General features: G+C 46.8%; 1 protein-coding gene across 1 annotated transcript in view; it reads right to left on the reverse strand.

Annotated features, from left to right (window-relative positions):
* Window positions 1-13,446, reverse strand: part of ndst2a (N-deacetylase/N-sulfotransferase (heparan glucosaminyl) 2a) — a 111,737-nt gene that overhangs the window by 5,134 nt on the left and 93,157 nt on the right. Inside the window, exons 7-11 of the mRNA XM_043679076.2 lie at window positions 11,760-11,856; window positions 10,443-10,566; window positions 8,042-8,216; window positions 2,873-3,043; window positions 354-463 (exon numbers count right to left, since the gene is read on the reverse strand). Of these exons, the coding sequence (XP_043535011.1) occupies window positions 354-463; window positions 2,873-3,043; window positions 8,042-8,216; window positions 10,443-10,566; window positions 11,760-11,856 (677 nt within the window). The remainder of the gene's footprint in view (window positions 1-353; window positions 464-2,872; window positions 3,044-8,041; window positions 8,217-10,442; window positions 10,567-11,759; window positions 11,857-13,446) is intronic.

A 13,446-nucleotide genomic window follows, 5' to 3' on the forward strand; every position in this document is an offset into this window, starting at 1 on the left:
ACAGCCAGCTCACATAGCAGCAATGAGATAATAAGCAGGGAAACTCACTGACCAGAAAACGGGGGTTCTTCAATGTTAACATCGTTACACCCACTTGAAGGGGCTGGCAGACCCCCAGTTCAACATCCCGTCCAAAAGATAGTCGCTCTGACAGTGCAGCACTCCCCTTGGTACTGGCACTGAAGTGTCAACCTGGATTGTGAGCTCGAGACCCTGGGGCTGAACCTCGACCCTCTGGTGAGAGGGCTACCAACCCAACATGGTTTCGATACTCAGACCCACGAGGAACAAAGGAAAAAGACATGAATGCCCACGAGTTACTCTTGCAACTAATGGTGAAGGGAAATACATACATCAGAGCCCGAGTGTAGTTGAAATGAGGGGTAACACCGAGAAATTTCTGTACAGTCTCCATGACAGCCACAGGGTTGTTCCGTAACTGTAGGCCATTGACAACGAGAAACTGCAAGGGAAGAAGAAACCATTTAAGGGTCAACCAGGAGGAAGCCCCATAAAGTACTTCAACTTTACAGTACAGAGCAGGCCATTCAGCCCAACAGCTCCTGGCCCCATTTCTTCATCGCCTTTTCCTTATCCAACAAAACTCCCATATATTAAAACAAAAATCACTCTTCCACTCTTTATCTTACAGTTCATCATGCATATGTTCACCTTCCGATATATAAACTTAATGGTTACTCCTTTACTAGCAGTTTATTGGACTCATTTCACCTATAGGACTAATGTTTTACAACGAAATAGGATTAATGTCCGATGAAGAAGCTGCCAGATGTGAGTGAGGTGAAATGAGGAGGAAGTGATGCCGGAGATCAGAGTCAAAAAATGTGGTGCTGGAAAAGCACAGCCGGTCAGGAATTCCTAATGAAGGGCTTATGCTCGAAACATTGACTTCCCTGTTCTTTGGATGTTGCTTGACCGGCTGTGCTTTTCCAGCACCACACTTTTTGACTCTGATCTCCAGCATCACTTCCTGCTCATTTCACTCACTCACATTTGGCAGCTTCTTTGTCAGACATTAATCCTATTTCTTTGTACAACATTAAAGGCTCTCTGTTGCCTTTCTTTGCTCTAGACAATATCCTTCTCACTGCATCGCTCCCCATACCTCTCAGGACGTTTGATATCTCTTGTTTGAGATTCTGTAGATTTCCTTCCCTAATCAAAGTACATTCCACATTCCCATTCTTTCAAAATGACCAAGCTCATATGGACCAAAGTTTTAGATTTGATTAGATTCCCTACAGTGTGGAAACAGGACCTTTGACCCACTAAGTCCATACTGACCCTCTGAAGAGAACCCACCCATTTCCCTCTGACTAATTTACCTAACACTATGGGCAATTTAGCATGGCCAATTCATCTAGCCTGCACATCTTTGGACTGTGGGAGGAAACCGGAGTACCCAGAGGAAACCCACGCAGACACGGGGAGAATGTGCAAACTCCACACAGACAGTGACCAGAGGCTGGAATCGAACCTGGGACCCTGGTGCTGTGAGGCAGCAGTGCTAACCACTGAGCCACCGTACTGGAGGAACTCCCTTATTGGGTGTGATCTCACTTGCCCTTCGAGGGAATCTGGGCAATTCCTTTGCTTTTGATTTGGACACACAGACTATTCTGGACCATTCTCACACCGACACTTACCAATCTTCATTAATAATTTAGTCACGATGTGACAAATCCAACAAACAGCAGTGAAGACGGTCAGTAAGGAACAAAACCAACTCATCGACCTCACGTTCCAAGAGGGTGGGTCACAAGTAACAGGAGAGTGTTGGAGATCAAAAATGTCTGGGATTATAATCCCTCCTCTGGGAGTATGGGATTATTCTGTTAGTGTTACCTTTCGTTTGCTGTCACCATTGTTTCTGCTTCAACGATTTAGAGTAGGAGAGTGAAATTCTCCGCACCCCTTACTTACTGTACAGTCAGGTGTGATATAACGCGAAAGCTCCCTCGTGATCCAGTGTTATAAGAAAATTGTGTGTTAGCAGCACCATCTAAACCAATGGGACTGGAATCGCATTATAACCAATACATGTCGGGAAAGGTTGCGTTCTACAAATAATGGTCTAAATTCTTCAATCGCGTTATATCCAATTCACATTGAAGAAACGCGCGTTATAGCAGAACCGACTGTACAAGTTTCTCAAAAGGTTCCGACAACATTGCACTCCCTCAGGAGTGCCCTGATGACTTACTGCACTAGTAGTGGTCTGCGGCAGTTTAGTTCAGTTGGCTCGATCGTTGGCCTGTAAAGCAGTGTGATGCCAACGGCGTGGGTTCAATTCCCATCGCCGGCTGAGGTCACCATGAAAGACTCTCCTTCTCAACCTCTCCCCTCACATGCTGCGTGGTGCCCCTCAGGTTAAACCACCACCAGCCGCCTCTCTCTAATGAAAGAGCAGCTTTATGGTCTGGTAAGACTTTAATGACACAAGCCAGCACATTAGGGATGAATCAAAAACAGAAATTGCTGAGGAAAGGGCAAGAGAGTTAACACTCCAGTCCAGTGACCCTCCTTCAGAATAGTTCTGAACCTGAAATATTAACTCTTTCTGTCCATAGAAGCTGCTCGACTTGCTGAGTCTTTCCAGTAATTTCTGTTTTTAATCAGCAACCACGGTTTATTCGGGCTTTTTATCTTTGGGATGGAAGCCCATTGCTGTTTGTCAATTGGCACCATGAAGATGGCACCTCATCTGAAAGATGGCACCGTCAACAGTGTTGGACTGCACTGGGGTCTGGGCCTGGATTTGGTCCCACCCGCTGGACGCTGGCAGAGGTGGAGGAATGCTTGCAATTGACACTAGAGGCCACACCCGAATGACAGCGGAAGCGGCTCGTACCTGAGAAGGTTGGTAGTATGTTAACCACCGCTCGATGTGGGTGGCGTACCAGCCGGGTAGCAAGCAGCGGTTCTGGAGAACCCGGACGTCCCTCGGCGCGTCGGGTCCGGCTGTGATCACCTGATAGAAGGTGTAGTTCAGGGCTGCCGAGTCGTGGTGAGCTCTCTGGTGCTGTGGAGAAACCGACAGGTCAACACACTGAGGGACGGGGGGGCTGGTCACCAGTCAATAAGCTCTCGTTAAGGCAAGGCCATGGGGTCACAACACCGCGACCGGTCAATGGAATTGAGAGACATACCAGCCACCATCTAACTGAATGGTGACACAAAGGGGCTGAATGGCCTTCTGCTGCCATATCAGAGAAAACATCAAACCAAAAGATTCTCCATCAAGATCCCCAGATGACTCCGGATTAACACTGCTCCTGTTTCCGTCTCTCTACCCATCTTTGCTTGCAGTGAGGAGACTATCAAAAGGTTGGCTCAATGATGTTGGCTTACGTATAATTTTTTTAAAAAAATCAACCTATAGCTCTAATCAGACATCATTTCCTGAAGAAGGGCTTATGCCCAAAATGTCGATTCTCCTGCTCCTTGGATGCTGCCTGACCTACTGCGCTTTTCCAGCAACACATTTTTCAGCTCTGATCTCCAGCATCTGCAATCCTCACTTTCTCCTATATCTCTAATCAGCCTACTCAGAAATTTTATCTCACACCTCTGGAGTAGGTGGGTTTTAAAGCTGGGCCTCATGATCCAGGGGTAAACACACTACCACTGCATCACCAAAGCTTCCCCGACCCCCCCCCTTGCTACTGTATGAGTAATTAATGTAAAATATTATCTTCATGGGGCGGCACGGTAGCTCAGTGGTTAGCACTGCTGCCTCACAGCACCAGGGTCCCTGGTTTGATTCCAGCCTCAGGCGACTGTGTGGAGTTTGCACGTTCTCCCCATGTCTGCATGGGGTTTCTCCGGGTGCTCCAATTTCCTCCCACAATCCAAAGACATGCAGGTTAGGTGAATTGGCCACGCTAAATTGCCCATAGTGTTGGTTTTTTAGTCAGAGGGAAATGGGTGTGGGTGGGTTACTCTTCGGAGGGTCGGTGTGGACTTTTTGAGCCGAAGGGCCTGTTTCCACACTGTGTTACTTGAGTGCAGCAATACCACTGGAAAGGGGAGAGTTCTTCCACCTGATTATTGATAAGAACGTAAGAACAAGTAGGCCATTCAGCCCTTTGGATGTGCTGTACCATCCAATGAGATTTGCGGCCAATCTCTGGCCTCACCCTTTTCTTGTAAAATCCCTGCACCCATTGATGGTTCTAATATCTAGAAAGCATTTGATCTCTGCCTTCAACATCCTCAAATACTTAGGCTGCACAGTGCTCAGGGATGAGGGCCTGGTTTGGGGATTCTGCAGTGAAGGTTGAGAAACAAAGGATTTCTGAGTTTAGAAGGCGGAGGGCGATTTGAACAGGGTTTAACCTGTTAAAGGGATACAGTAGGGCAGATACAAAGAAACCTTCTCATGGTGCGTCAAGTGTCTTTGGAACTCTCTTCCTCAAAAGGAAGTGGAAACAAAACTGTTTTTATTCACTCACGGGATGTGGGTATCTTTGGACATCTCTAATTGCCCAGAGGGAAGTTAAGAGTCACCCACATTGCTGTGGATCTGGAGTCACATGTAGGTCAGACCAGGTAAGGATGGCAGATTCCTTCCCTAAAGGACATTACTGAACCAAATGGGTTTTTCCAATAATTGCTGATGGTTTCCTGGTCATCATTAGACTTAGATCGTGGTGGCTCAGTTGTTAGCACTGCTACCTCACAGCACCAGGGACCCAGGTTTGATGCCACTCTCGGGTAACTCTATGTGGAGTTTTCACATTTTCCCCATGTTTGCAGGGATTTCCTCCAGGTGCTCAGACAGTTGAAAGATGTGCAGGTTAGGTGGATTGGCTATGCTAAATTGGCCATAGTATCCAGGGATAGGGGAGGTGGGGGTGAGTCTGGGTGGGATGCTTTTTGGAAAGTCAGTGTGGACTCAATGGACTGAATGGCCTGCTTACACACTTGCAGGGATTCTCCGATCATTCAACCAGCTATGTGGCGGGATTTGTACCCGGATCCCCAGGGCATTAGTTGAATTTCTGGATTAATAATCAAGTGATAATTCCACTAAGCCATTGGCTCCCCAAGCTTTTCAATATTTCTTAGGGCAAGGGTAGATTGATGATCAGCGAGTGGGGTGAAAGGTTATCGGAGGGTAGACGAGAAGATAGGGTAATCAGATCAGCCGTGGTCTTATTGATTAGAGGGGTAGGTTTGAGGGGGATGAATGACCAATTCTGCTCACCAGATCCTATCTTCATACACGTAGAAACTATAAAGGGAGTGTCATTGTAAACTTTGAGCTGGACCAATTGGGAACGAAATTAAGAAGGACATCTCCGGAAACAGCTCACAGAAATCTGGAACTCTCTGCCTGTAAGGATTCAGATGCTAGGGACCAATTGAAATGTTTCAAGACCGAGATTCATTAGTCTTCATTGGCCAAGGGCATCAAGGAATATGAAACAAAGACAATTCAATCGAATTGAGGTACAGATTTGTCATTGAATGGTGGAGCACGCTTGGTGGTGGGAGGGGGATCTGAATAGATTCTTTCTATCCCTATAATATCGCAAAGATATATGATGCATTAATTAGTGCGTTCAAGTCTCTTTGTCCATTGTGTCTATTGAGCTATCCGACCTGACTAAAACTGATTCAATATCTGTGAAGTATTTTGAGATAAGAGGAACATAAATACAAAGTATTTTCTTTCTCTCTCTTTCTTTCTAAGTGGTTAAAAAAACCAGAAGAGATGTCTGCAATGTGGAAGCAGATAGAAGAGGGAGTGCGGTGTGCATTGACACAAACTCCCAGCAGTCTATGGCTTCCACTGGTGCTCCACAGTAATTGTACCTGTGCTGCTGTCAAGCTTGATTAAGATCAGCTGAAGTGCACTCAGGTTTAGGAAATTAAAAAGGAAAACAGCTGTGAAATGAGAAGAAAGATCCTTCCTCTGCAGTTTTCTAACTTCCTGGACCGCAGCTGTGGAAAATCTCTACATCTCGCAGTTCAAATCTAGGCCAGGCTCTTGGGTTGCTAGGCCCTCTCAATGTCCCTTCCCCAGAGTCCCCCCCCTTCCCCCCTCACCCCTGTTGGACCGATTCAATCCAGATGCTACCCGCTGGGAGATGCCAATGGCACATTAGCCAGCATTCAGTTCAGGGTGCTGGTGTCCCTCAGAAAGGCCAGGCAGATGAGGGGAAGTGGCACATCATCTTTCCTCCTTCCTCAAACGAAAGCAAAATAATGAAATAAAAGATCAAGGGATCTGTGCTCAACACTGTATCGCCAACTTTGGCTTGTCTCGAAGTTCTGTGCTACCTACAACATCCCCAACAAAAAGGTCTTTCAATCCCATCCTCAATGGCATTAAAAACAAAAATCAGTAAAACACAACTTCTGTTTGTGGATCCCTACCATTTCCAGCCTCACCAACGCAGAGTCATACAGCCCAGAAACAGACCCTTCGGTCCAACCAGTCCATGCTGAACATACAGTCATTTCTTCTATAAAGTGATAGTTCCGTTCCTGTGTGGCCCCGCACTATACATAAATCGCGCAAGATCAAGTTGTTGTTGATTCATCACATGGGCCTGAACTGCCCTGTCAGATCCAGCGGGTTGGTTTTATCTGCTGTAGAGTTTGTGGGGAAAATACCTGATGAAACGGATTGCCTTGGTGATTTGAAAACAGCAGCAAATACTAGAATGTGAGAAATCTGCAGGGTCTTATTGAAAAGTAGGACAGTCCAGGCCTTAACGAGGGCTGAATGGCCCCCATTGGTGCTGTAATTTTCTTCGATTCCACTTCCTGTGCTATTGATGCAAGCTCCATCTCCTTTTCTTGGGGATGGACGTTTTGCTGGCCAGCTTGAGAGATGGGAGCTTTGGACATTTGGATGACAGTGGCAGGCATTAATGTCACCAAGAGCAGACAGAATGTAGTATTCAGGTTGCCAACTCCCCAGGTTTTGTCCTGGAGTGTAAGTTCAGCATGGACCGGTTGTGCCAAAGGGAAACATCCCTTCAGCAATGTCAACAAACCTCAACACCCCGAACCACACCAGGGGGATCAGGGTAATGGACCAAAGGGGGAAGGGGTAGATTTTATGGAGAAACGCAGGAGGTCTGGCAGCGTCTGTGGAGACAGAAACAGAGGTTAACGTTTCAAGTCTGGTATGACTTTCAGGACTGCCACTCTCGGTTCTGAAAAAGTCAGACCGTACTCTAAACACCAACTTGGTTTTTGTCTCTCCACAGACCTGCTGAGTTCCTCCAGCATCTGTCTTCATTTGAGATCTCCAGCATGTGCAGTATTTTGCTTTCATTTGAAGCTTTAAGAAACGGTTTGAGGATAATCCCTACAGTATGTGGAAGCAGGCCATTTGGCCCATCAAAACCACAACAACATTCTGAAGAACATCTCATCCAGACGCACCGTAGCCCTGTAACCCTGCATTTCCCATGGTTAACCCACCTACCCTGCACATCTCTGGACACTGTGGACAATTTCCCATGGCCATTCCACCCTAACCTGCACATCTTTTGACTATGGGAGGAAACTGGAGCACCCGGAGGAATGTCACACAGACATGGGGAGAATGTCTGAAGTTTGCACAGTCGCCAGAGGCTGGAATTGAACCAGTGCCCCTGAGCATTAGAGCATGAACCCAATGCCAACACGGGAAGAATGTGCAAACTCCACACAGAGTCATCCGAGGCTGGAATCGAACCCGGGCCCCTGGTGCTGTGAGGCAGCAGTGCTAACCACTGAGCCACCCTGAGAAATGGAAAGAACTCCAGAGTCAGGAAACCTGAGGCATGGTCTCTCGTGGTAGAGTAAAGACAATCAGGGATTGGCAAGAGATTGGGATTGGAGGCATGCAGAGATCTTGGGAGGGTTATTGGGCTGGAGGAGGTTACAGAGACGGAGGAAGACAGAGAGGCCATGGATGGATTTGAAAATCAAAGGTACTTTGCTCAAACATCTATAAAGGGGCAACGCCCTCTCTAGGCATTCACCAAAAATCGCTTGTGTAGAAGGTGGCACCAACCTGGTACCAGGAGTATGCCCGCTCCACTGGGTTGATCAGAATGGCAATGATCTTCGCTCTGGGCAGTAGGGCCATCGCCCTCTTGGGTACCACTTCAGATTCAAAATAATTTGCACTCTTCTCAAACATAAAATCCGTGCTCGCATTTGACGGGATCGGGAAGAATTCCATGTACCTGAAAGAAAAACAGAACAGGATGCAGTTTTTCCAGAGCAGACCGGTGGATTGTCAACACAGGCCCATCTGGGTGGGAATTACCAGCCCCGGATATTTCTGACGGCCAGAGAGTTACTGGGAGCAGCACAAGCTGGGGATGTGAGATGGGGATCCTGTGGAATCCCAGTCACAGCTTGGGAAATCAAAGCTTTCCAATGGACAATTCCCTTCCGTGAGGAGCGGCCCTCAATAATGACAGGGATTCAGACGGATTCACAGCAGTCAAACAGATGTAACCATGAAGGGGGCACCTCAGCTCTGCCCCTGATCCATACAACTCGTGACAGCTACTTTCCTGACCCCCTCTTCCATCCCCACCAATCTCCCTGTGCCAGACCCGACAAATACCAAGCCCTGCCCATTGGGCAGGACTATCTCTCTCCCCACCTGCCCTAACATCTCATCCGAAACTACCCTGGACAACACCTTGCCTGACTTAATACCATGCGCCCAACAACTGTCCTCTTTTTTTTTTGGCATACACTAAATATTCCATCCCGTACCTGACACCCTATTAAACTGGCACCCTGCTCACCTGGCACCTTACTCATTTGACACCCTGCTGACTTAGCACCTACCCACCTGATACATTGTGTACTTAGTCTTTCCCAGCAGCTACCCGAGTATCTGGCTGTGCTGCGGGACACGTAACTCACTGACAGCACAACACACAGGCGGCTGCAATGGGAACTGTGCTCTCCTCTCTGTTGTGTGGTACAGTGGAACCTGCTGATTTCAGGGACACTGCACCTTTCTAATGGAGGTGGGGTTGGAATTCCTGACTAGAAACACAGACCCCAATCCGAAAGGACAATAATAATAGGAGCAGAGCACCACTCCTGGGAATATCCAAGCAAGTAATAAACCTTGCTCTGGAAACTGGAAGCTGCCACGTCAGCTCCTCCTTCAACACACATAATAATTGCAACAATCTGCATTTACGTAGCACCTTCAACGTAGTAAAAGATGCCAAGCATTTCACAAGAGCAATGAATCAAAAATACAAGGAGATAATAGAACAGATGAGAAACAGCTTGGTCAAAGAGGTAGCTTTTCAAGAGAATGCAAAACGAGGAGAGAATGTATATAATAAAATCATAGAATCCCTACAGTGTGGAAATAAGGCATTTGGCCCAACAAGTCCACACCGACTCCCCCGAAGAGTATCTCACACAAACCTATTCCCCTACCCTGTTACTCTACATTTACCCCTGATTAATGTACCTGACCTACACATCCCTGAACACTATGGGGCAATTTAGCATGGCCAATCCACCTAACCTGCACATCTTTGGATTGTGGGAGGAAACCGGAGCACCCGGAGGGAACCCACAAAGACAGGGGGAGAATGTGCAAATTCCACATAGACCGTCACCTGAGGCTGGTATCGAACCCGGTTCCCTGGCGCTATGAGGCAACAGTGCTAATCACTGAGCCACTGTGCCGCCCAGAAATGTGGCAAGGTGCTGAGGTTTAATGAGGGAATTGCTGAATTCAGCGTTGAGGCAGCTGAAGGCACAGACATCAATGGTGCAGTGACTAAACATCTGTTTGAATTCAGTCCAATTGAAGGATTAAACATTTTGGACAGGATTCTTGGAAAGTGATCCCGGGTACCATCAAACATTTGTAGGAAATCCTTCCAGTGTATTCCCATATTTACAGAGCCACCTTAATGCAGTCCAAACTCAGCAGATTTCAAACAAACCATCAATAATAGAACATAGAAAAGTACAGCACACAACAGGCCCTTCGGCCCACGATGTTGTGCCGAGGATTATTCCTAATCTAAAATAAAAAAAAACCTAACCTACACAACCCTCAACTCACTGCTATCCATGTGCATGTCCAGCAGTTGCGTAAATGTCCCCAATGACTCTGCTTCCGCCATCACCGCTGGCAACGCATTCCATGCATTCACAACTCTCTGCGTAAAGAACCTGCCTCTGACATCCCCTCTATACCTTTCCCCTAATATCTTAAAACTATGATCCCTTCGTGCCAGTCAATCCTGCCCTGGGGAAAAGTCTCTGGCTACTGACTCTATCCACTCTCTAATGTGCTTAATACTTCAGTTTTTAACCAGCTGCAACAAAATCTAGAAAGTTCCACAGCCTCTGGAACTCTTGAGTACGCAAAACTGACCAGATTGGAACACAGATAATCAAAGCTGACAGGGTCTTACCAGTCAATTCCTTTGTTATAATTAGCTCCATTGAAGAACTGAATCTCCTCGTAGGTGACTGGGCTGGGGAAATTACTTGTAACTCCAGGATGTAAGGAGAGGAAAAAGTGCAAAGCTGTGGTACCTGGGGAAAAGGAGAGGATCAATCGTGAAGACACTATTTTCAAAGCCCCCTTTACCATCTCTTTACCAACTGCATTGAACTTTAAAAAGGTGATTTCTGCACACCTCCAACTTTAGAACAAAGTTCAAATTTGCAAAAAAAAAAAAGGGTGTGCATCAGACCTTCGCACATCTCTTAGCAATTCCTCAAAGACCCTGCAGTGTAATGATGGCTGGTGTATGAGCAAACAGGACAACCTGCCAAGTCTCCGAACATCAGTGAAATCAGTGGTTTTGTGGTTTGTGTTCTCGGCGTATTTGTGGACGCTCAAATTCTCCTGACGTCATTTAAATAACAGCGCAATAGCTTGAGAAAAAGACTAAACTGGCAGATCAGATCCTCATAACTGTTCACCTGAAAGTCAGCGCCTATGACAGTGCAGCACAGTCTCAACACTGTACTGGAGTGCCAATCTCCTTTCAGTATCAGTCTGTGCTCCCCGTTCAGACTGGGCAGCAGAAAACCTGGATTATTTTCTTTAAAAAAAAGGATTCTTTCTGCATAAATAAACCCTGAAACTACTTGTTCCTGACACAGAAACTTCCTGCTTCTTTAACGGAGTTATACAGCACAGAAACAGACCAACGAGTCCATGCTGACCATAATCCCAGACTAAACTAGTCCCACCTGCCTGTGCTTGGCCCATATCCTTCCAAATGTTCTTATTCATGTACTTATCCAAATGTCTTTTAAACATTATAACTATACCCACATCCATCACTTCCTCTGGTAGCTTGTTGCACACACGAACCATTCTCTGTGTAAAAACAATTGCCCCTCATGTCTCTTTTAAAGCTCTCTCCCCTCACCTTAAAAATATCTCCCCCCTAGTTTTGACCTCCCCTACCCGAGGGAGAAGACACCTTCCACCAAGCCTTGGTATACCCATCATTATTTTTTAAACCTCTGTAAGGTCACGTCTCAAGCCCCTATGGTCCAGTGAAAACGCTCCCAGCCTATCTATTCTACATTAACTCATTATGATTTTCTGAATATCCTTCATTAAGCCGTCATTTTCTGAATATTCTGTTAACATATGATTTTCTGAACGTGCTTCGTTAACTCCTTATGATTTCTCAACGTCGTCGGTTGAGATTAAAGGAATGCTAGCTAACGGTTTAACCTGTGAAGCTGAATGATGATGAACAAGTTACCAGTTTTCTGTGGGCCGATAATGAGAAACTTTGGGAGCCGGTCACAGGTTTTCTCTTTGGACCAGATGTCCTTATGCCGTTTGTCATCACACGGGTTCTGAAAAATAAACGGGAGAAGGTGAGGACTGCAGGTCAGAGTCAAAGAGTGTGGCGCAGGAAAAGCACAGCCGGTCAGGCAGCATCTGAGGAGGAGAGTCGACATAAGCTCTTCATCAGGAATGCAGGAGGGAGAAGGGGCTGAGGGATAAATAGGGAGGAGGGGCGGGTAGCTGGGAACGTGATTGGTAGATGCAGGTGAGGGGTGATGGCGATAGGTCGGAATGGAGGGTGAAGTGGATAGGTAGGAAGGAAAATGGACAGGTGAGACAGGTCAAGAAGGCGGAGCCAAGTTGGAAGGACTGGATCTGGGATGAGGTGAGGGAAGGGAAGATGAGAAAACTGTTGAAGTCGATGTTGATCCCGTGTGGTTGGAGGGTCCCAAGGTGGAAGATGAGGCGTTCTTCCTCCAGGCGTCGGGTGGCTTGGATTTGGCGGTGGAGATGGCCCATGACTTGCATGTCCTTGGTGGAGTGGGACGGGGAGTTGAAAGGGTTGGCCAATGGGAGGTGGGGTTGTTTGGTGCTTGTGTCCCAGAAATGATCTCTGGGATGCTCCGCGAGTTGGCGTCCTGTCTTCCCAATGTAGAGGAGACCACACCAAGAGTAACAGACACAGTAGATAAGGTGTTTGGATGTGCAGGAAAATCTCTGCCGGAAAAAGAAAACACAACATTCTGTGTATCATCAGACTTTTGTCGATCGTCTTTCAAAGATTCGGATACCCAAGAAATGTTCTCTAAAATAAAATCGCCGGAGAAACTCAGCAGCTCCGGCAATGTCTATGGAGAGAGAAACACAGCTAACGTTTCAAGTTCAAGACCATCTGAGTTTTTCCAGCTATTTCTGACTGATTGGTTGATTTATTTGTTGTCATGTGTACTGAAGTACAGTGAAACGCTTTGTTTATGAGCAGATCACAGTGAGCAAGAGTGTACAGAACAAAAGGTTTACACAGAGGTGTACAGGTAACATTGCACAGGGAGTGCAAGAGAGATCAACGTTAGCAAGGTCAGCATTATTTGAGGCGAGAGAGTCCATGCATCAGTCTAATAACAGCTATCCCTGAACCTGTTGGTGCGTGTGTTCAATCTTCTGTACCTTCTTCCTAACAGAAGAGGTTGGAGGAGATCATTACTGGGGTGTGATGGCTCTTTGATGATGTTTACAGCCTTTCCGTGGCAATGTGCTGTGTTAATGGAGTCCATGGAGGAAGAGTGGCTCCTGTGATGGTCTGGGCTGTGCACACCACCTTCTGCTGAGGTTTCTCATCTCCAGCGTCTGCAGTTATTTGTTTTGTTACATTTTTAAAAATGTATTCACTCATGGGGCGTGGGCGTGGCTGGCTGGACCAGAATTCATGGCCCATCCCAAGGTGCGCTGGAGAAGGTGGTGGTGAGCTGCCCTACTGAAATCCGTGCGGAATAACTGATGGAAGAGGCTGTTGGATTCAATCAGCCAAATGCCAGGACATATGGCCTACATACCTGGCAGTGAATCCATGTCTTCATTATTATGAAAGCTGGTGAAAAAGGGCAGTCAAAAATCTTTTAGAGGTATCTGCCCGATGTCTGGCACGCTCGGGGAATTGG

This window comes from Chiloscyllium plagiosum, unplaced genomic scaffold (assembly GCF_037043375.1).
Source record: "Chiloscyllium plagiosum isolate Xiang-an unplaced genomic scaffold, Cpla_swu_hap1 HiC_scaffold_43, whole genome shotgun sequence".
NCBI lineage: Eukaryota > Metazoa > Chordata > Chondrichthyes > Orectolobiformes > Hemiscylliidae > Chiloscyllium > Chiloscyllium plagiosum.